Source organism: Neophocaena asiaeorientalis, unplaced genomic scaffold (assembly GCF_003031525.2).
Source record: "Neophocaena asiaeorientalis asiaeorientalis breed wild unplaced genomic scaffold, Neophocaena_asiaeorientalis_V1.1 scaffold184, whole genome shotgun sequence".
Taxonomy (NCBI): domain Eukaryota; kingdom Metazoa; phylum Chordata; class Mammalia; order Artiodactyla; family Phocoenidae; genus Neophocaena; species Neophocaena asiaeorientalis.
Genome location: NW_020185325.1, coordinates 2,131,298 through 2,154,640, shown reverse-complemented (window position 1 = coordinate 2,154,640; position 23,343 = coordinate 2,131,298). Strand labels below are relative to the sequence as shown.

The 23,343-nt window shown below is 37.1% G+C and overlaps 1 protein-coding gene across 2 annotated transcripts in view; it reads left to right on the top strand.

The window, feature by feature from the left end:
• The window catches only part of EDIL3 (EGF like and discoidin domains 3), a 411,746-nt gene that overhangs the window by 202,447 nt on the left and 185,956 nt on the right, over positions 1–23,343 (top strand). For both annotated transcript variants that reach the window (XM_024734369.1, XM_024734368.1), the window contains one exon: positions 337–465. In XM_024734369.1, coding sequence (XP_024590137.1) covers positions 337–465 — 129 coding nt within the window. The remainder of the gene's footprint in view (positions 1–336; positions 466–23,343) is intronic.

The following is a 23,343-nucleotide window of genomic DNA, read 5'->3' as shown; positions in this document are numbered from 1 at the left end:
GGACTCTCAACCACTGCGCCACCAGGGAAGCCCTGTATGAATTCTTTTCATCTCTATCATCCCCCTTTGTGGTAGATTGTATTAGTATTGCATTCAACAGAAGATGAGACTGAGGTAAGGAGAGGTTATAAATCGTCCAAGACCACATGGCTAGAAAGTGATGAAACCAGGATTCAAACCCATGCCATTGATCTCTAGAACTCCCCCAACTACTACATTTCCTATGGCACTAATATCCAGAACACTTTCCTCTATAAAATTAATTGCAAAATGTTGACCCAATGTCTACTTTAAAGCATATGCATCATGCAGCAATATTCTTTTTCTATCTTTCAGGTCCCTGCACTCCTAATCCGTGCCATAACGGAGGAACCTGTGAAATAAGTGAAGCATACCGAGGGGATACATTCATAGGCTATGTCTGTAAATGTCCCCGAGGATTTAATGGGATTCACTGTCAGCACAGTAAGTCATCCACAGTCATTGTGCTTTTATTATCATTGATTGCAAAATATACAAGTCATTATTCTTGTTTGTAATAGAATGATAGAATCTTTGAGCAGCAAAGAACCTTGGCCATTGGCTAATGCTACTTCTCTCCCACTGAATACACCACATTCCCCACTGACTCCTAGACTGTGTTTCTATCCTCCCAGGCGTGTTGACCCTTTTCATCATTGTTCAGCCATACTTGCAAAATGCTGCTTTTATATTGAACTGGTATGTGTCTCTTTCTTTCACATTTGTCCTAAAGCTGCATTCTTCAAGCTTCCTAGACATTTTTCTGTTGATTCGGTTCAGAGATGATACCCAGAAAAGAAAACTGCCCACTCTGACCTATCTATAAGCCAGTTTCCTCCTTCTCGCATGTCAGCAATTTTAGTGTGAAAATCTTTGTAAGTTCAACAACTGTGCTATCTGCATGTCTCTCTTTTATGCTTGTTCTTATTTAACCTGAAGTTAAACAAAATATGTCCACTTGTGATGATTTCTTCTTAGAAGTATGGCTCAACGTTACTGTCCTTCTAAGGATTTTTAACAGTAAAAGTCTGCCTTTGTATACTCTTACACTCTCCACCCTAGAACCCTGCAGCACAGGAAAAAAAAAAGTTAGGATGATATGACCTTGGGTGCAGTCCTTGCCACTAAACACTGGACAGCATCCCATCATGAAAATTCTATTCTCATTTCAAGAGGGGATTCCTCTGTAAGTGTGTGTGCTCTATGCAAGCAGCCCTTGATTGGGGGGCTCAAGTAGGGTTGCCAGACGGTCTTCCTCTGGATGCTGCTCTGACACTATGTCACAAAGCTTTGCCAATAAGTTAGTAATATTCTCTTCAGGTGATTAGGTAAATGTCAAGGCAGCCAGGATTCTGGGCTCCCATCTCTGTCTTTCCAGAGATGTTTTGAGATATTCATGTGTGAAGGCTGAGCAGTGATGCTACAATAAGGAAAAATCAGCTGTGGGGACTTTGGACTCAGCCTGACAAAAATCAGGAGCTTCTCAGTCCCTTGTTGGTGATCTGAGCCCTTAGAGACAGTTACAAGCAGTGTAGGTATTACAATAGGCTGTATTATATGTATTATAACAGGCTTCTACAGAAATTCCACAAATTCCTGGCCATTGCAGGTCTCCAGAAAAGTACGCAATATTCTCAAAGTCTCAGAGCCAGGATGCACTCTGCATTTTTTGCTGATGATTGGAAATCTGGCTCTGTCTGACATATCCAATTTTGCCTTACTCATTCTTAACATCATGGTCTTAATCATCACTCTAGTATTCGTGGCTTATATATTCACTACTCATGCTAGGACGTTCGCCATTCCCCTCTTCCCCTCCCTCTGATCACTATCCTGTTCCTCCTTCAAGACTCAGGTTCTGTAAGACCTTAAACCTATGTTTAAGGTTTATGGGAAGGTGGAGGCTGAGGTATATTTAGAACTGGGATTTTGTGGTCTAAACTAACTGGGCCCTCTTCTCTGAAGTGCATCACTATTAGAAGCAGCAGAGAATAAGGGAAAGGGATTGGATTTGGAATCAGAGACCTGGATTTGAGACCTGACCTCTAAGTTATTGGATAAGTGACCCTGAGCCAGTCACTTGACCTTTCTGTGCTTGAAGACATATAAATAGAGGAATTGAACTAGAAATAAATGATCTCTGGCTCATACAAGCTAGGAGAGTATTATGACTAAATGGGTAGCTTGCTTACTGTACAAAGGTTATCAGGTCTTCCTCTTTACAGATAAAATTGAAAAGGATTATATATTGGGAAAGAAAATTTAGAAGTGCTGGAAGCCCTGAGAGCTTTTCCAGGTGGGAGAACCAAAAAAAGCAGCTGTTTAGTCCCTTGCAAGAACTGCTAGGGATTTGGGTTTGCGTTTCACAGTGGTAATTATCTTATAGCCTAGATATACTCTAGAACCTTGCTATTCAAAGTGTAGTCCTGCATCAGCATTTCCTGGAAGCTTGTTGGAAATGCAGATTACCAGGTGCCACCTCAAACCAATTAAATCAGAATCTGTTTTTAAAAATGATCCCCAGTTGACTCCCACACATATCGAAGTTTGAGAAAAACTGCACAAGGCTTTCAGTAGCTATAACCAGTCATCTCATAGGTTAAGGTAGCAACTTCTGCATTCAGTTACATAACAATGCATTACAGGCAAAATATTATCTTTTTGCTAATAAAAACTATAGTGAAAATCAGAGATGGACCAATATAATATGAACATTTCATTTGGGAAAAGAACTGAAAAAAATTCTTCAGACATCCCGTTATAGCAGGGCTTATTAATTTAGTTCTATATGACAGAATGTGAATTAAATGTCTTTTGGAATATGCTAAATAGTTAAAGAATTTTAAGTTTCATGATATAGGAGTGACAAATACATAGTTAATAGGTTTAGTTTAACAACTATTTTGTCAGTATGTTACAAATTAGAAAAAATGTTTCCAGTGCTAGCATTAATATTACCTACATATTTTTTTTTAAATTAGGTTTTGGTTTTGCGAGCAGTTGGAGGTTTACAGAAAAATTGAGCAGAGAGTACAGAAAGTTCCCGTATATCCCCCTTCCTTAGTCTTCTCTCTTATTAACTTGTTGCATTAATCGGGTATATTTGTTATAGTTGATGAACTGATATTAATATATTATTAAGTAAAGTCCATAGTTTACATTAGGGTTTACTATTTGTACTGTACAGTTCTATGGATTTTGAAAAATGCATAATAGCATGTGTCCACCAAAGCCTCATACAAAATAGTTTCATTAACCTAAAAATCGGTGCTCTGCCTATTCATCCCTCCCTCCCTACACCCAACCCCTGGCAACCACTGATTTTTTTTTTTTTTTACTGTCTCTGTGGTTTTGCCTTTTCCAGAATGTCATACAGTTGGAATCCTACAGTATGTAGCTGGAATCATATACTATGTAGACTTTTCAGAGTAACCTGTTTCACTTAGCAGTATGTATTTAAGTTTCCTCCACTTTTTTTTTGTGACTTGATATCTCTTTTTGTTTTTAACCACTGAATAATATTCCACTTTATGGATGTACTTCAATGTGTTCATTCGTTCACCTATTAAAGAACGTCTTAGTTGCTTCTATTTTTGGCAGTTATGAATAAAGCTGCCATAAACATTCATGTGCAGGTTTTTGTGTGGACATAAGTTTTCAACCCATTTGAGTAAATACCTAAGAGTGTAATTCTTATGGTAACAGTACATTTAGTTTTGTCAGAAACTGCCAAACTGCTTTCCACAGTGGCTGTACCATTTTGCGTACTTGTCAGCAAAGAGTGAGAGTTTCCTATTCTCACAAGCATTGGTTATTGCCAGTATTTTGGATTTTAGCCATTACAAATGCTGTTTTGGTAATGAAAATAGCATGAGGTTGTAACTTTATAACTAATAATGATTATTATTGGTTTTTATATAGAATTATCAAATTATACATGTTCTTAAAATGCCATACATTAATGTGTATCATATACATATATATGTAATTATGTGTATATATGTATATGTACATATATGTATATATACACATATGTGTGTGTAATTATAAGATGTAAATTATAAGATGAGTTGAACACCAAAATTGTCTAGAGGTTAGACTTTTGAAAGGCATTTTTAAGCAAGCACTTTTCTGGTGGGAGCCGCATTTTGGGCTGTCTAGAAGTAATCATATTTTATTTGTTGCCTAGTTACAAATCTAATGCCTTAGGGAAGGACTGTTTCTTCATTCTCAGAATTCTATGCCCATCTTACTGAAGGCATTCTGTGCATTCTCCCTACCTGTGCACAGCTCTGCAACCTTCAATTCCTTTTACTGGGTTGGCCAAAAAGTTCAAACTGAGAAAGTTGGCCAGAAAAATCACAGAATCTAAAATTTTCCTCTTTGTATATTATGCTAAATGTTGTAAACCAGTTTGGTGTTAATTTGATACTATTGACTAATGGATTCATACATTCAACAAATATCTATTGGGGACATGAGTCATTTTACTTTTTTAAATTACATATTTCACCTTTCTCAGATTTAGCCAATGGTATTTGCTGTTTTGACAATCACTGTTCATTGGATTAATTACATATTTTGCAGTTACATGTGTTTTCTGATAGGTGATGCTTGTTAGAATCTGGTTCCAGCTCAGCCCTATTGAATCACAATCTTTGGTTGTTACCCTGGATATAGTTAAAAGCATCCATATGGTCCTTAGGTGCGCCAAGCTTGAGGACTACTGGCTAAAAGAATGACCTTTAATTTCCAAGTTATATGGGCATAAACTTGCTTTTAGGGAAGGAATTCTGGATTAGACTTGGATTTTTGATGCAGTTCTATCTTGATCAATTGATGAAGACTTGGTTAGTATTTAATGGTTCTTTGATTCAGCTTTCTCATCCAATGATTCATTTCAATTCAATAAACACTTACTGAGAACTTGACACAGTATTATGGGCTGGAAATAATATGTCTATAAAAAGTAGAATTAATAATCCTTTGCCCTGTTTCCCTAAATAGGATATTTGTTAGAGTAAGATGAGACATTTTAGAACATACTTTACATATCTTAAAGTGTAACAAATTCCTAATGGATGAATATTTTAAAATATAATGGGGATGCCTATTGGTCTTTAATTTTTCCCTTCTCTTAAAAAAATTTTAATTGTAATTTTTTTTTGAAAAAAATGAGTTATAGGGCAGGGGGGGAAGCCTAATTTGGAACTTTATGCTTTTCTATAAGAATTCCTCTCTTACATCCTTAATTCTAAGAGGTAATTATTATTTTGTTAAATTACTCTTTCTAATGTTAGCTTGATGGCCTCTTTATTTTAGCTTTCCCACTAGAGGATAAATTTGTCCTAATAAAGTATTCACTTCAAAACTGTGTTGAAATAACCTGGAGTTTTTACTGACACCTGCAAGCTCTTTAACCACAGTGGCTAAATGAAGACCTCTAAGGAGACTTCCAAAATAGACTTGCCGCCAACCTCAGAAGGTTTCTGACTATAGATAGGGAATTCAGAGTTTTCTGTTCGCTGAGGACTTTGCAGGTCAATGTTAGACCCCTTAACTCTATAAGCCAAAGGTTCTCGAACTTGGTGTGTATATGAATCATCTGGGAGTACAGATAAATATTCAGATTCATCTTCCTCATCTGTAGAGATTCTAATTCAATAGAAGTAATTTTGGACCCAGGTCTGCCTATTAACAATTACCCTGGTAAAACTGACACAAACAATTCTAGGACACTGGTTCTCACTTTGGTTACACATTAGAATCACCTGGAGACTTATGACAATTACTAATGCCTGGCTTCTGATTTAATTGGTCTGGGGTATGGTCCAGGCATTAGGAGTTTTAAAACCTCCCCAGATGATTCTAATGTGCAGCCAAAGCTGGGAATCAGTGTTCTAGAACTATACTGCCAGGAATTACTATGTCTTAAAGATACCAAGCAGAGAAATACTCACAGAGAAATGAAGCTTGGGATACACAAATATAACTCCACACTAAATGTATAATCAGGCAACCTTATTGAATTTTGTCATTCAAGCTTTACTTAATATAACGGAAATCATCTTACAGCAAGAACCCTCAACTGATTGAAAGAATCAGGCCAGAGGAAGATATTAGCTTACTGTTCTTAAAATATGTTATCCCTTAATCTATCTGCAATAGTCAGCGTTCCAAGGCATTTTCATTTTCTTGTTTTCACTCTTTTCAGGAGTCTCACAAAGAGCACTGTCCTGGCAGAGCTATGTACTAGATATTTACACAGAAACACTATTCAAATATAGACACAGTCTGTGATTTTTTGCAGTGAAATATTCAGATATTGTCAAACTCAAAATATTTGAAAATTGCTATTTTAAATGACAGTTAAACATTCTTCTTTTTTCCTGTTACTTATTAAAAGAAATCTGATTGTCAGGAAACCATAAGTTCTGAACAAAAATATGTTAAAATTTGCCAGAAAGGTTAGACTCATGAAGGTGGTATATTTATACTAATAGGCTTGACCTTCTAGAACTGATTCACTCATGATTTCATAAAGGATCTCTCCAGGAATAGAGATGGTACCACAAATACAGTTTAAGAAAAGAAATTTGTTGCATGTAATCCAAACTTCCAAGGCCTCTCAGTTTGTGGCAATATTTAACTTTGATTTCCTAATTCCTGTTGCTCTTAGCTACCATTTTCCAGTGCCATTTACCCCTGTGGGGCCTCATTCTCTCCTGAAGTCTTCCTCATTCAGGCCAGGAGTTTATTTATTTACGCATTTGACAAGTAATTTTTGAGAGCTTACTTACTGCTTTGACAGGCTGCCACATGCTTAGGAACGAGTATGAGCTCCCTGGCTCTGCTGACGGTTCCACCTTGAAAATATTGTTCAGGGGCTGGCTGCACTTTCCTCTGCTGGTGGCCACCCAGGCACCTGAAACTGCACATGGTCTAAGGAACCATCAGGCCAAGTTAAGCCGTTTTAAGGACATTGGGTCCTACTGTGTTCCCTGGGGTTGGAGAGTCGCAGGGCTTTTCCCAGAGCCTCACACATCCCTTTACGTACACAACTGCTCAACTTCCTGACCTAACTGTGCCTTCTTTTTTTAAAATTGAGATACAATTGACACGTAACATTATATTCATATCAGGTGTGCAACATACATTTTTTTCTTGTGATGAGAACTTTTAAGATCTACTCTCTTAGCAACTTTCAAATATGCAATACAGTATTTAAAATTATAGTCACCATGCTGTACAGTACATCCCCAGCACTTATTTGTCTTGTAACTAGAAGTTTGTATCTTTGGACCCCCTTCACCCACTCCCTCACCCACTGCCTCTTGCAGCCATCCATTTTTTCTCTCTATCTGTGGTGGTGGTGGCTGTTATTGTCCTGGTATACCTGAAGATAGTGTCAGATCCCACAGGTTGAGGGCTCAGTACCACAAGACTGCCCCCAGCCCACTCTGGATGGTCCCCAGGTTACCAACGACTTCTGTCAGAGTTGGCTACAAATAGGACATTCCCTCCTCAAGTTCTCTTAATTTGGTAGAGCAGCTCACAGAACTCAGGGAAACTCTTGCTTACATTTCCCAGTTTATTAAAGGATGTGATAAAGAATACGGGTGAAAGCCTAGATGAAGAGATACACAGGGTGAGGTCTGTGAGGGTCCCGAGCACAGGAGGTTCTCTCTGTGGAATTGGGGTGTGTCACCTTCCCAGTATGGATATGTTCCCCAACCTGGAAGCTCTCTGAATCCCATACTATTGAGATTTTTATGGAGGCTTCCTCATGTAAGCATGATCGATCATTAATTCCATTTTCAGCCCTTCTCCCTTCTCTAGAAAATGGGAGGGCAGGGCTGAAAATTTCAAGCTTCTAATCGTGGTTTGATCTTTCTGGTGACCATCCCTCACCCAAGAGACCACCCACAGCTGCCTCATTAAAACAAAAGACACTCCTATCACCCAGGAAACTACAAGGGTTTTAGGTGCTCTGTGCCAGGAGCAAGGGAAAGAGACCAAAATAACCAAGTCCCTGGTGTCATAGGACTTCCATTCTAATGGAGAAAAAAATAATTTAAAAAATAGGACATATTCATTTACCATATTGCTCAGCAGTTATACTCTTGGGCATTTATCCAAGAGAGATGAAAGCTTAAATTCACACATGTCTGTATGTGGATGTTCATAGCAGCTTTATTGGTAATAAACAAAGTCTCAGATTGGCCCAGATGTCCTTCAACAGGTGAATGGTTAAACAAACATTGGTACATACATTCCATGGAATACTTAGTATTCAGCAATGAAAATGAAGAAACTGTTGATAAATACAACTTAGATAAATCTCCAGGAAATGAAGCTAAGTGGAAAAAAAAAAAAAAAAGAAAAGCCAATCCCAAGAGGATACCTACTGGATGATTCCAAGTAAAACATTTTGGAAAAGACAGAATTTTAGAAAGGGAGGACAGATTTCCAAGTGTTAGGGAGGGAATAGAGGAAAGTGAGTCCTTAAAAGGACAACACGATGTATCCTTGTGGTATTGGAACTATTTGGTATATGGACTAGCATGATGGATACACACACCTACTTATGTGATAAAATTGTACAGAATTACTTACATATACACAAATGAGTATAAGTAAAACTGGAGAAATCTGAATAAGTTTGATATTGTAATGGCAGTATTTTAGTTGTGCTTTTATACTACAGCTTTGCAAAAATGTTAACCATTGTGGAGAACTCGGTAAAGTGTACATATTTCTTTGTCTGATTTTTTACAAATGCATTTGACTCTACAATTATTTTCATAAAAATTGAATTAAAATGTAGCAATATGTATTATATATAATGCATAATAATGTAGTAGTGACATGTAATATCAACAATAATAATACATATTATAAGGATAAGGACTAAGGAGCAGAGGTTTTTGAGTGATATTTTAGAGCATGGCCAAAGTTTTCTCCCAGGAATTGACACCTGAGTAGAGATGTGAATGATGTCAGGGGTCATCCAGGTAAACCAGAAGGAGTAGCGAGTGCTAGGGTCCCAAGAGGGGTGTGTGCTTAGGGCACAATGAATGATGAGAAGGGAGGCAGAAAGGAGGCCTGGTCAAGGGCTGGATCAGGTAGGGCCTTGTAAGCCATAGAGAGGACTTTTTAATCTTATTGAAATTGGAAGAGCACCTTTGGAGGGCGGAGAGCAAGGGAGTATATTAATTCATTTGTTTGGATCTCTGACTACTGGTGAAGAATAGGCTCTGCTGGGGGAAAGAAGATGGTGGCTTGGACTGAGATGGTAATGAGGACTTGAGGGGAGCTGAACAATGTTCAGATTTGGAAAGTCGTTTCAAGTGGATTACACTAGGGCCGTAAATACTTGTTTTTTTCTAATTAATTTCAATAGCATTATAATTATTTATTTTTACTTAATTTCTTGTCATGAACTTGGGCAGTATAATATATTGTTATAACTTTCATTATGCCTTGTTACTGACATTTGTTTTTAGCCTTTAACAGCATCATTAGGATAAAATCTAGAATTTTAAAGAAAAAAGGTATATATACACATATACATATATAATCAATGCTTTAAATGTGTATGATGTTATTTAAGATAGTGAATTTTCAAAATTTGATGTTTTTAAATGACACAAAATTGGTTATATTTAGATACTTTTAATTTTTTTCACATCTTTATTGGCGTATAATTGCTTTACAATGGTGTGTTAGTTTCTGCTTTATAACAAAGTGAATCAGTTATACATATGTTCCCAGATCTCTTCCCTCTTGCGTCTCCCTCCCTCCCACCCTCCCTATCCCACCCCTCTAGGTGGTCACAAAGCACCGAGCTAATCTCGCTGTGCTATGTGGCTGCTTCCCATTAGCTATCTGTTTTACGTTTGGTAGTGTATATGTGTCCATGCCACTCTCTCACTTTGTCACAGCTTACCCTTCCCCCTCCCCATATCCTCAAGTCCATTCTCTAGTAGGTCTGTGTCTTTATTCCTGTCTTACCCCTAGGTTCTTCATGACATTTTTGTTCTTAAATTCCATATATATGTGTTAGCATACGGTATTTGTCTTTTTCTTTCTGACTTCACTCTGTATGACAGACTCTAGGTCCATCCACCTCACTACAAATAACTCAATTTCGTTTCTTTTTATGGCTGAGTAATATTCCATTGTATATATGTGCCACATCTTCTTTATCCATTCATCCGATGATGGACACTTAGGTTGTTTCCATCTCCGGGCTATTGTAAATACAGCTGCAATGAACATTTTGGTACATGACTCTTTTTGAATTATGGTTTTCTCAGGGTATATGCCCAGTAGTGGGATTGCTGGGTCATATGGTAGTTCTATTTGTAGTTTTTTAAGGAACCTCCATACTGTTCTCCATAGTGGCTGTACCAATTCACATTCCCACCAGCAGTGCAAGAGTGTTCCCTTTTCTCCACACCCTCTCCAGCATTTATTGTTTCGAGACTTTTTGATGATGGCCAGATACATTGTGTCACTTTATCTTTCACTTTAGCTGAGTCATAATAATATAGTACAGTGTATTTTAAAGAAAACATTGTAATGGAAGTGATATGTAAATCAAGACAAATACAATTACATACTAAAATACAATAATGATTTTGAAAAAGAGGACAACGTTTACATTTTAATCGGAAATCCGGAAATCACAATTGCATTGAGTGGGTATTTAACATCAGCCTTTAGAATATAACTTGATCAGTTTTGCTCTCACGATTCCTAATTGATTTTGCAATCACGCTACAGCCTATAAGTTTAGAGAAATTTTAAGCAATATATTCCTTGGAAGTAAATTATTCTTAGATATTCAGGAAGTTTTAATCAATTTATAAGATACATCTTAAACTAAAGCATTTCTAAATGAGTATTCTTCCTCCCAACCACATGAAAAAGACTCTTTCAGTGGTAAGTAAAGGAATTGCTTTTGACTCTTGCTAAATAAAATGAGTATAGTTAATTTGAATAGTAAAGGCATGATTGTTAAGGGGGTTAAGAAGTTAAATGTAGAAGAGAGTCAAACTTGAATTCTTTCTATGTTATTAACAAGTCATATCAATTTGAACTAATGATTATGCTAAGCCTTGGTTTCCTTCTTTGTAAAATAGAAATAACTGGGCCCTTTGCCTTCTCTTAGGTCCAAGTTAATGATGCCCAGACAATTTAATATATGTGAAAGTGTTACGGACAATTTAGAAGTACATTTATAAACTTTCTTTATTATTTCTGACTAGTTTCCAAAATACTTTTTCTTTAGTCATTATAGAAGAAATTGGTACTAAAATAAACACTGATTTTATCTGAACGAATTTTGCAATAGAGAGAATAGGAAGCCTAGATGCCTCAATTTAAAAAAGTGAAATCTTGTCATTGAGAGTATACACCTTCTCAATAGCTAGGGAGAGAGGAAGGAGAAAAGAGAGAACTAGGCATAGACACAGTGATAGAGATAGACATAGAAATAGAGGGAGAGGAAGAGTGAGAGGGAGGGTGGGAGAGAAGGGGAGGTGTTGGGGGGGGAGAGAGAGAGAATGAGAGAGAGAGCAAAACACATTAGTACTTTGGTTCCATTTGTCTGCTTTTCATTAAAGCACCTTAGAAGAGTTATCTATACTCAATGTCTTCTATATGCTCTGTGATTACTTAAAGACTATATAACATTCCGATCATCCCCTACTACCTTCACTTCTTCCCTGAGGCACCATTATCCGCCAGGACAAACTCTTACTGATTGTGCTGTATCTACACTTGTCCCTAGGCTATTTTCAAAACAACAACCAGAGTGGTCCTCTTAGATCACAGCTCATGTTAGGTCACTTCTATGTATAAAACCCTCCACGGATTCCCACTGCACTTGGAGTAAAATCCAAAGTCCTGTATCGACCACAAGAGACTGATACAATTTCTTCCCAGCCATTTCTGACCTTATTCCCAACCATGCTCCATGGTGCTGATTCAGCTGGGGTCACACCGTTCTGGCTGCCCTTCAACATCCAAGCCTGCTTCCAATCCGGGGCTTTTGCATTTGTGTTCACTTACCTGACCTCTCTTTCCAAGAGAACCACAAGACTCTCTCCCTTTCTTTTCTGTACTAGACCTTTGCACAAGTGGTAATTCTCCAGAGTGCCCTTATCCAACTACTCTGAATAAAATGTCATTTTGTAAAACCTTCCTCTGCTATCTCTACTCTCCAACCTTTTTACTTTTCTTTATTTTTTAACACTCCTCGCCACCTGAAATATTATATATTTATTATTTATTTATTTATTTTTCTCTAAACAGTAAGCTTCCTGAGAGCAAGGGCTTGATTTGTTTACTTTTTGCTCTGCTCTCTATGCCTAAAAAGTTCATAGTAGGTACTCAGTAAATATTTGAATAAGGGAATAACTAAACCATTAGTCTATTATACAATTAACCCATTAATGTATCATCTACTAATACCCTGTCTTCCATGATGCTGGGCTCCGTGGAAGAACAAAAAACTCTAAGAATTTGCCTTCAGTAGCTTGTGAAATTAGTGTGGAGAAAAATAACATGTCATCTAGCAAGACTCCTATGGCCAAATAAGTTTGAGGACTGTCCATTTTTTCCTCCTTTTGGAGAAGGCCAATAGATTGTCGATACATTGATTGTCAATTTATTAACTAATTGTTAGGTAATTTTAAAAACTTGGTTAATATTGTTTAACTCAATAATCTGGAAGAGGTGGGAGTGGGAATGACAGTGAAATCTCAGATGGAAGGTTGAAAGTTTAGGCAAAGGAGAGAGGACAGATGAAAAAGTGAGGTAGAGACACTGAAGGTGAGGGGGTTATTGCCAAATGAATGGTAAATATGGAGGAAGCAAGGGTGGGGTGAGGTGGAAAGTTATTTCAGGGATCCTTTGCATCTGCACATATTCATGTTTTAATGCAAATACACACACAGAGGAAGGTCCACCCATGCCTACTTTACGAGCTTTGATTCAGCATTTAAGGTTCTCCCAGAAACAGTGATTATGTTAATGTTGCCCTGCCTGTGGTGACCCCTTTGTCTGAGAGGTGAAGGAGTGATGAGTGATGCTTTCCATCAAGATTATCTAGAGAGCCATTTGCCACTTTTGCTACGAGAGTCTTTGCCATTATTTGTGGTATACAGTCAGCACACTGTTTTTCTTGGAGTCACTTTTCTTCCTCTTCGTACCAGCTCAGTCCAATGCTGCGTTTTCCCTGTTGTATATGCTTTAATGCTGCATCTCTTCAGACTGAACGCAAGAGCTTTGTGAGCTATGTTTTTGCAGCCTAGGCAGTGAATCCTTCAAGAATAATGTTGTAAGGCAGACTCCAGCCTCACTCAGAGAGGAACGTGGCACAAGAGTTACACTTGTGGGAGAAATGGGTCCTGAGAACCCTAGTCACACATAAAAGGTACGCACAGGGAGAGCTGGTTCTGATCAGATGGTTTTGAATCCGTGCCCTTCCCAGAGCTGTGGCAGGTATGTAGTTGCTTTCTGTATAGAGCTCTATGCATCATGCGGTAGAAGAAAGGTAAATGAGAATAATTAAATGCAAGCATCTGGCATTTGCCTGGCCATGCACGTATTAGATCATGAAGTCCTTGAGGGCAAGAGTCTAGCTGTGTGTTTCCTTTGCCAGCTTTTGCATAGCAAGCGGCACAGTTAGGGTTACCAGCACCGTAAGCTGCACCTCTTCTCTTTCTAAAATCTAGCCCTGACCTAATTTCCCTACTTTATTTCTGTGTTCCCCTTTATTCACCAAATGTGTCACCCAAGTGAGCACTTGCCATTCTTCCTTCACATTCCTTAAATGCCCATCGTGCTGCCTCTGCTGATGTGCTTTCTGTGCCGGGAGCCCTTTCCCTCATCACTTGTCTATAAAGCCAGCCCCGGCTCCTCCAGGAGCACTTCCATGATTCCCAGTCCATCCTTAAGCAAGAAAGCCCCCCTACTCTCCACCTTGCATGGCGCTTTTCTTTCCTTCTTTCTACCTTGCTTTGTATTGATTTGTGTATTTCTCATCTCCCTAGGTAGCTTAAAGACACTTTCCACCTGAGTCATCCTCGATTCCTGATCACAACCTAGAATTGTGCTTTGCATGTAGTAGGTACTCAAAATATAGTTGATGAATTAATGAATAAATGAGTGACTAAGAAGAGCTCAGTAAACCCTTCCTTATTGTTTGAATACTAAAATAGAAACCTAGAGAAAACCATGGTGAATTACAGCAGAGATAATTGCAATTGTTTTGTCTCTAGACATTAGACCTGTTGGGGTTACTTGCCCTTACTTGGCAGAGTTATGTGTATGTTTTATATATCAATTTACCCTTTATATCTAGCAATGTGCCTGTCTCATAGTAGGTGTACGATAATAAATATTTGTTGAGTGAATAAATATGAGGACACATCAATGCACTACTTGTATATTTTATATAAATTCAGGGAAGCACGTGTTTTTCTTTTCTGAGGTACAAAGATGCTCCATGTCATCAGATACTGAAAACTATAAAAACTGTTTTGCTTGGCTGGCTTAGACAAACTTAGTGTTCAAATCCAGTAAGTATTCTATCCTAAGTTCCTATTGCTCCCACTCTACTTATCGGTTTTGGACATCTATTTTTATTTTCAGCTATTTTAATTTGTAGAGATTTTATTGCAAGCTGTTTCAACTGCTTTGTAGAAAAGCAGGGTATATATTAAAAATAAATAACTATTCCAAATGCTTCCATGTTGGCTTGGCATATATAATGAGAACAGCACAGCACAGCATAGCATGTATAGCAATAAAGATAAATCCCTCATGGCCAGCTCCAGAGGTCCAAGTCAGCCTTTTTCGAGGCAGAGCAATTACTCCAAATTTTTAAGGAGCTGTGTATAAATGATTTACCATATTTGAATAGAGCAAGCAATAGAGTCCACTTAGACATTAATAAGGTATTTTTTGGTGACAATATGGCTAGCATTTTCCCGAATCATTTTCTGTGTCTTCATTTAGGATGAAGTTCATTGTATATCTGCAAGTCTACACCTGTGAATTTTTTTTCTTTTGCTAAGACTTGCTACGTGCATTGTTCTCTCAGTAAAAGATAACATAATGTCCATGTTAATGCATTACTATCAACATTACCCTAAGTGATATACATGGATTGACTCAGGATGGCAGATTGTTATCTCTAGACACACTGGTTAATCTTTTAAGTCTGCTTAGATAAGTTCCTGTACTGTCAATTACTTTTTTAACTTATAAAGTCATATAAGGTATTTAGTATATTTTTGTGTTGATGGTCTTATATATCAAAAACTAAACAGATGTGAAATTGTCTTATTTCCTTGGGGTAGTTTACCTCTCAATGGTCTCTGGGGTTTTTTTTAATTGATATTTTAAACTCATAGGCAATATGACTTATTTCAATTTCTCTTTAAGTGTGGTCTTGTAAGAATGTAAATGACATTTTATCTGAGAGCATAATTTTTTTCTTTCCTATTCAGAGTGATTGGATTGAAGAAAAATGTTTATTGCCAGCTATCTTTCTGCTGTAGTTTATGGCCTGCCATTCTCAAATGGTTCAGAGAGTAAATTTAAAATGAACCTTTTGGTCATTTTCTGTTTTTCAGGGACTTTGGACATGATTTGGTTTTGCCATTTGAAAGCAGAATCACTCTTTGAGGTTCTAATTTCTTTTCCCATTTTATTTTTAAAAGTTTCTCAAGTACGAAACTCATGAGCCTTGGTAGATTTTAAAAGCAGACAACCTTTTTTCCTCCAAATATTTCCTTTTAAAAAACATGGCATACATTACGTACATTATCACTAATAAAGGAAAAAGGAACCATGGGAGATCAGAAAGCAATACAATACTTGTTTTTTTGTTGTTTGTTTGTTTGTTTTGCAATGACTTCTTATATACTTACATACTGGTGATTTAATGCCTGCCTGGAGAGGTCCAAAGACGAGACTGTGACTGAAGCTGCCCCTACCTGATATGGAGCAAAGGCAAGGTATTGTTTGAGGAATAGACGGCACTTGTAGACTATGGCAGGGAAAGGATGTGTGTGGATTTCTTGTGGGTCAGATATGACCCCAAACCAAGCAACTGTGCTGTCTTTAAAGGAATGGAGCCTAAGTGGAAAGCCCAGGGAAGCTCTCTGACCCGCCAACATGGTGGTCCTCAGGGAACCGGGGGCAGAGCATAGTGACCCATCCGAGAAGGCAAGCTAGAGGCAAAGAACTCCTAGTGATGAGATATTTTCAAAGAACCTACAAACTTGCCCCACAAGAGAATAAGCTCACAGCTACACATCTGCCACATTCAGGGTAACCAATGCCATATTTCAACCTGAATATCAGGGAAGACTTCCATCTCATCTACTCTGAAACTGGAGAGGCCAAAATACAGCTAGAGAGTAGAGGATGGGTTGGAATGAGAGAGAGTGTGTCCCTCACTTCCTTTCCAGTTCTCTCCTTGGACACTGCCAGGAGGGTCCCCTGCTCTGTATCTCACACTGGCAACCTTGCTCTGGCCTTCCTCTGGCATCAGCCCTCTCTGTGGGGCAAAGAGTCAATGGGCATAAGGAGCATGCCCACCTGGAGACAGATTCCCCTCTTCTAGACCATGCTCAAGGTACTCAGGACCCCAGAACACTCTGTCAAATGGCATCCAACATACTTCCAGAGCCTATGCATGCCTCTTCTCTGTATCTGCCCTGCCATGAATGGACTGTGTCACTAGTGTGCATACCCCGCCTCAGCCCAGTGACAGGCCATTGGGTAGCTGTTTGCTGGGTGGGAGGTAGAGCTTGGGTATCCATGGAGAAGGGTGGGTTGAAAGTCCTTTCCCCCCAGCATCCTCACTTTGTTTTCTGGAACTCTGAAGTATCTGGGATTCTCAATTGAAATCTAGTCTTCCACAGTGTTAGAAATGTAGGAGAATATATATATATATATATATCCTTTATATATACACATCCCTTTCCTACCATATTCTACAAATGCCGTCCATTCCTCAAACAATACCTTGCCCTTGCTCCATATCAGGTAGAGGCAGCTTCAGTCACAATCTCTTGTCTTTGGACCTCTCCAGGCATATATATACATATATACATATATATATACACACACACATATATACAATATATATATTACAATTTATTAACCTTATTTATGATTTTTAAATATTTAGACATGTAAGAGACACTGCAGATGTTAAGGGAGGGCCTGCTCCTTCCCCACTGCAATTTTCCCAGCCTAAGGTAAAACTAAGCTGGGGAAGAAATTTTCAAATTGGGTATGATTATGGATTTTTAGATGCTACAAGAGTGGGCTTATTTTAGTATGTAAAATATAAGTGACTGTTTATTAACTGAAAGTAAGCTAAGGATAGTTTTTTACCCAAAAGTAACCAGAAAAACTATGGAAGCTGCTTCAAGATTTGATTCACTGATAGATAGAAATAAATATCTAGTATTAGATAAAGGATGTTTTTATTTTGTTTTAAATCTTACATACTAGGAAACTCTTTGGTTAATAAAGAACCCAGTGTTCATTTTTTTGTTTGTTTGTTTGGGTGGATCATTCTCTTATAGTCACCCTGTGATCATAGCACCTGTCCAAGATACATAGGCTTGAGTACAAGATTAGTCATACCAAACCCAGTTTTTAAAAAGGCAATTGTCCTGAAGTTAACTGAAGAACATTTTTTTTCTTAAATTTGGAATACTTCATTAGATTAGAAAGAATTGAAATAAGAAAAGTCTAATTCTATTAACTATTAGTTATTCTCTACAAGTCATAAGTAGTTGAGCATGGTTTTATGATTTAAAAGAAATAGGACATATGTTAAAGCCCCAGATCCATATTCCTAGACACTTTACCTATAGTGTAGTTGTTTCCACACTGAGGTGCATATACCCCAGAAGAGTGCAAGAGACAATCCTGATAGGTGCAAAGAAAGTAAGATAACTTTTATGTTTTCTTATTGTTAACAATTATGTATACTAATCATACTACTATTTGCCACATGGATTGACAGAGGCACCTCACTGGGTTTATCTGTCAGAGGGTCACCAGTGCAGAGGTTCTGTGGGAAGGTAGGAGTTCTACAGAGCAGCACACTATCAGCACAATGTGGCTGCTTATGTTATCTATTTTCAGTTAAATTAACCCTCACCAAATCCACAATTGGCCTAAAAAGAAATCTACAGAGAAATGTCAGATTGGAGAAATTACCAATGATGCAAGAAGAGAAGAAAATGGTAGCTAACGTTTCTTCTATTATGACCTAAGCCCCAAAAAATATGAGATAATTTGTGTCAAACTAGTCATAGCTAACAGGAGATTGGCCCCCAAATTGAGAATTTCAACATGATATATATTTTACGTCTACCATTATTATTGATGAACTCACCCAGAGTAGATACCATGGTTTGAGATATTAATGGTAATGTGAAGCCATCACAATTAGGAAGATGCTTTAAAAATTGTATTGCAACCTTTCTCATTCTTTTAAAATTTATAGTTCCTATGTACATTCTATACTGTAAAAAATATATTCATTTAGTAATACTTGATATATGATCAAGAATTTTGAGGTCATGATTAGAAAGGACTAAAGAGTATTTACATTTTTTGACAGAAAAAAATACAACATCTGAGGTCATGTACGTACGCTTCAACTTATAAGACAAATGAATGTCTTATTATATTTATGTTAACCCATTTCCTCTGCTTCTAGCTAACCTCAAAGATACCATTTTCTACCTAACAATTTGTAGTCCATTAGGATTATCAAAACAATATAAAACCTCAGTCAGAGGGATTTATGCAGACCTCAGAGAAATACAGTACTTGTAAGCGATGTCTGCACCCTAGTTTTCATACAATGATTTAAGATGAGCTAATTCATAAATACACTGTTTATTTATAATGGATAGCTAGTTGCCTTTTACCTTATTTTGTGAATGGAAGTTTCTACCCATTAATTTGTATTGCAAAGTGGCAAAAAGTGAATCTCTAGAGATGCCTGTGGCTAGAATATTTCCACTTGGCTGTACATGTATAGGCAACAGGGATATCATTAACATATAATAAAAATGTACATTGTGTCTTTTTATTGTTTTGTTTGTTCCTTTGTTATAGGCACTACAGGGATTAATTTTACGGGTTTTTATAATAAATTAGTTTGGGGGATATAAAATGACTAGAGATATTTGGGGTAGTAGAGTATGATTATTAGAACAATATACTGAGAATGACACTGAAACACAAAAGCATGGAATGACACAATTGCATCTCGACCTGAATGTTTCAAAAATTAAGGTAAACACCTTGTTACAGAAAATGGAGAATTTATCATAAATACTTTTTTTCAAAGTAATAGTTTTTTTGCACATCTTAAGCATCTTAAGATAAAAGGTTTTAGGACATAAAATCAAACATTTCTATATGTCATCTATTTTTAACTATCCAATTTCACCATGTAATTGAGGGATAAATAGCAAATAGATGCAAAGCTTATCTTATAATAAGGTAGGACTATGCACAACATAACTATGGAATATAAAAGTATCTGTGTATGCTGGAAGCACTTTAAAATTATGTTTTAGTAATCAGTGTATTTCTGTGTTGATGTTCTGAATGCTCTTTCATCTCCCGGTATTCTGTTTTGTAGGATAACTCAAGGTATGTGTCTGAGAAAATGCTGACGTATTTGACTATGTATGAATGCAGTTGAACTTTCTTGTGTTTTGCTAGTGGGAATTAGATAAATTATTTTTCCAGTATTCACTTTAATTTTCTTCAATGCTGATACTCTTCTTTAGAATATCAGAGCAGTGTTCACTTTGAGAGTTAAGAAGTAAATTGGTAAAACCCTTAAGGTTACCTCTTTTTGTGAATTGCTAGATAAAAGTAGAGAAATGAGAATGCCAAAAGTTACTTGACTCTGTACGATATAATTGGTAGATTTATAAACCAGTCAGACTTCAATTTATTTTTACTTTTACTTATTAGGACATCTGGTTTTACAAAGGTGTTCTTTTCTCTCTTTCCTCGTATGTAATGAAGCTTGTTGTGCCTACCAGTTTTGTCTGTGTACTATTTTAATATTTTAGTTATATACAGCATGCTGCTTCATTATAGTGACACTTCTTTGGCAGTAATATATTCTAGTTATTGTGGTCTAGAAAGTTTCAGAAACATCCAACACTTTTATTTGTCACCAAAATATGCAAGATTGTAAGGCTGAAGTATTGTTTTATTTTAATTATGTCTTCTGAATATTTATGTATTTAGTAACTTATGCACTTACTTTTCTATATGCCACTATTTTTAATTCATAACACATCTCAATAAGGAGTAATTAAATGGGAAAAACAAATTTGCCAAAAAGACTTCAAAAGAATTAAAAATACTCATCATCTTCTAGATCATTCTCTCCACAGGCCTCCTTACAAAGATCACACAGATTGGCAGCTCTGCCACTGTCAGTGACACTGAGTTATATGATGTGGGCAGAATGGAAGGGGTCCAAGAAATTGATTTTAGGAAAACATAGAAGCAGGCTTTGTAACTTTAAAACTAGTTGAATGTGCAGAATGTGAATATTCAAGAAAATAGAGTTTAAGTAAATAATTCCAGAAACTGTGTAACTCTGTGTGTGTGTGTGTGTGTGTGTGTGTGTGTGTGTGTTTAATTGAAAAGGCTTGAGTGTCTTATCCCCCCACAATCACCAACCCCTTTCTTCATCTTGATTCTTCATGGTAGTTTGGATGTTATTTACTGGGCACCTTATTTCACATGTGGATTGTATGTAAAGCTGTTTTAGAGTCAATGATGTAATTCCCCCACTTCGTTTTAAAGGAAGAAGCAAAGGGTTATACTGAGATTTTTGTCAAATACTCTTCAACTTTTTATTAGAATCAAATGGTAAAAAAGATATTTTCAGAGATTTATTAAGAATCCTCTATTCTTTCTTCATGTAAGGAAACTTATAGAAAAATTGTGGATCATGGTTAATTTCTGGCACAAAAATTTTGGTAAGGGTGGCACTGGAGAAGGAGGACGTCCAACTGTGTTGACTTCTCTTTCTGTCTCTGACATGTGCTGATGGTACTCTGGTGTCTCAAATGAATATAATGAAGATTTTATCTAGTGGATGCTCGATTTGAAAAAAGGAATAACTTTTCCTGAAGCTTTCCTAAACAGACTCTGGTACTGAACTTATTTCTGTCTCAGGGAATATGCTCTCCTGTAACTTTAGTGAACAGTCAGAAGAAACGATTTTGTGTGTGGGGCTGCCACCCTCCCCAGAGGGCCATCTTTAAGTCCAAGGGACTGTAGTAAGAGGCTGGTTTCCAAGTGCTTAAAAAGCTATTTTATTAACAACCTTGTAATAGTGTAAAGTATTACACTGTTAAAATAAATAGTGAACATTTTAGTGAAGTTGTTTGGGAAAAGGATGCCCCAATGGATTATCTTCCTCTTGCTTCCATGTTTCCACCTAATTTTTAGTTATTCAGTTACTTATTTAAATTTAGCCTTTCATGATGGCAAACTGAACATACATATTTACCAACCCTTTATTCTCAGATCCTCAGATCTCATGGAAGTGACAGTGAAGATTTTTGTTAAGGGATAGGATTTTAATGGTACAAAAATAGTGAGATGGGACTATTAGCACCCCAGTGATTTTAGACATTTCTAGATGATGGAATGTGGGAACGAATAATGTTAATAGAGAAGGGGGCCAAGAACCTACATCCTTGATGGGGAAAAGTCTGAAATAGTGTCAAAGGTTATTTTTCTTTTAGGGGAAGAGTGCAGGCTAGGAGTCACCTGGAGTCAGCTGGTACAGAGAGATGAGTGGACAGAAGGCAGGTTCGTTCATTAAGAACCATCTTTGCAGCAGCGACCCCAGCGACCCTTTGATTTCCCGCCACCCCATATACAAAGCATAATTTCCGAGTCTAAAACTGGGAGATTGCTGTCTAAAAACTTTAATCAGAATTTCCTCGGGGAGAGCTTGGGTTCCTAGCGTGGAAATAGGTATCACTGAATAAAACCTTTTTCATTCGGTAAATGGAGGGGGCCTTGCTGCCTGCTTCCTTACGTTCCCGCGTGCTTAGAGTTTCCAGTCAGTCGCTCCATGTAGGAGGGAAGACTTGGTAAAAATAAACTTATAAAGAGGTTGAAGGAACTACACCAGTTAAGTTTATTAATCAATCTAGTTTTTCATTCGGAAAAGTAGTCAATCACTGAAGTCAACTATGCAAAACAGAAGATCCAAAATGAGCACATAGAATAACTGATACAAGACGAAGCAAGCGTGATCCATGGATCAGCGAGACCTTTTTAAAACGTCTTAATTAGAAACATAAAGAAAATATAATATTCATAAAACTAGAAAATGTCGCATTGAAAAAACATTATGCAAAACAAAACTATGATTGGACAAAAATTAATGCAGTACAAGAATAAAATTGGAGAAGTCTTGCAAAACTTAGATCAAAATATAAAGAAATGAAAAACATGAGATATATGTTTAGCAAACATGGAGAATCTATTTAAGAAACTGAACATAGGACTAATTTTGTAGATCCAGGGAAAATAGAGAAATTGGAGGTAATAACAGGTCTTCATATTGAATTAAGAGGCACCAACACAGTGAACACAAATCAAGATGTATCCAGATAAATTTTAATGAAATCTGCATATGGAGAAAATCCCCAAATCCCTAAGAGGGGTAACATGTTAACTCTAAAGACACAAAAATTACACTGACTTCAAATTTCTCAGACAGTGACAGTTTATATTAGAATTTAATGAAGAAATGAATGTACCTTTACATTTCTGGGGATACATGAATTTGAACTTAGACTTCTGTTACCAGCCAGATTTTATTCAGGTGCAGGGACAATAAGACAAAGGCACAAAATAATATTTTCCTTACTCCTTTCATGAAAATTACCTGAAGATGTTCTCTGGCAAATGAAAAGTGGATATGAAAAAGAAACGGCCTCCAAGGAAGTATAAAAGGAAAGAAAGGAAGCAAGGAAAAGAAGTCCCAGCAGGTAGCTCGCAGCATACCTGGAAAGCAGTCAGCCCAACTCAGACCAAGAAACCAGAGGGCTCCACAAGAACGTCTTCAAGAAGCATGGGAATAAATTTCAATCAACATATGGAAAGATTGTGATCATATGAGTACCTTTATACTTCTTGCAACAAGAAGAACAATTAAATGTTCCAGAAAAAATGAGAGAAAGAGAAAAAAACCTCTGTAAATATGAAGCA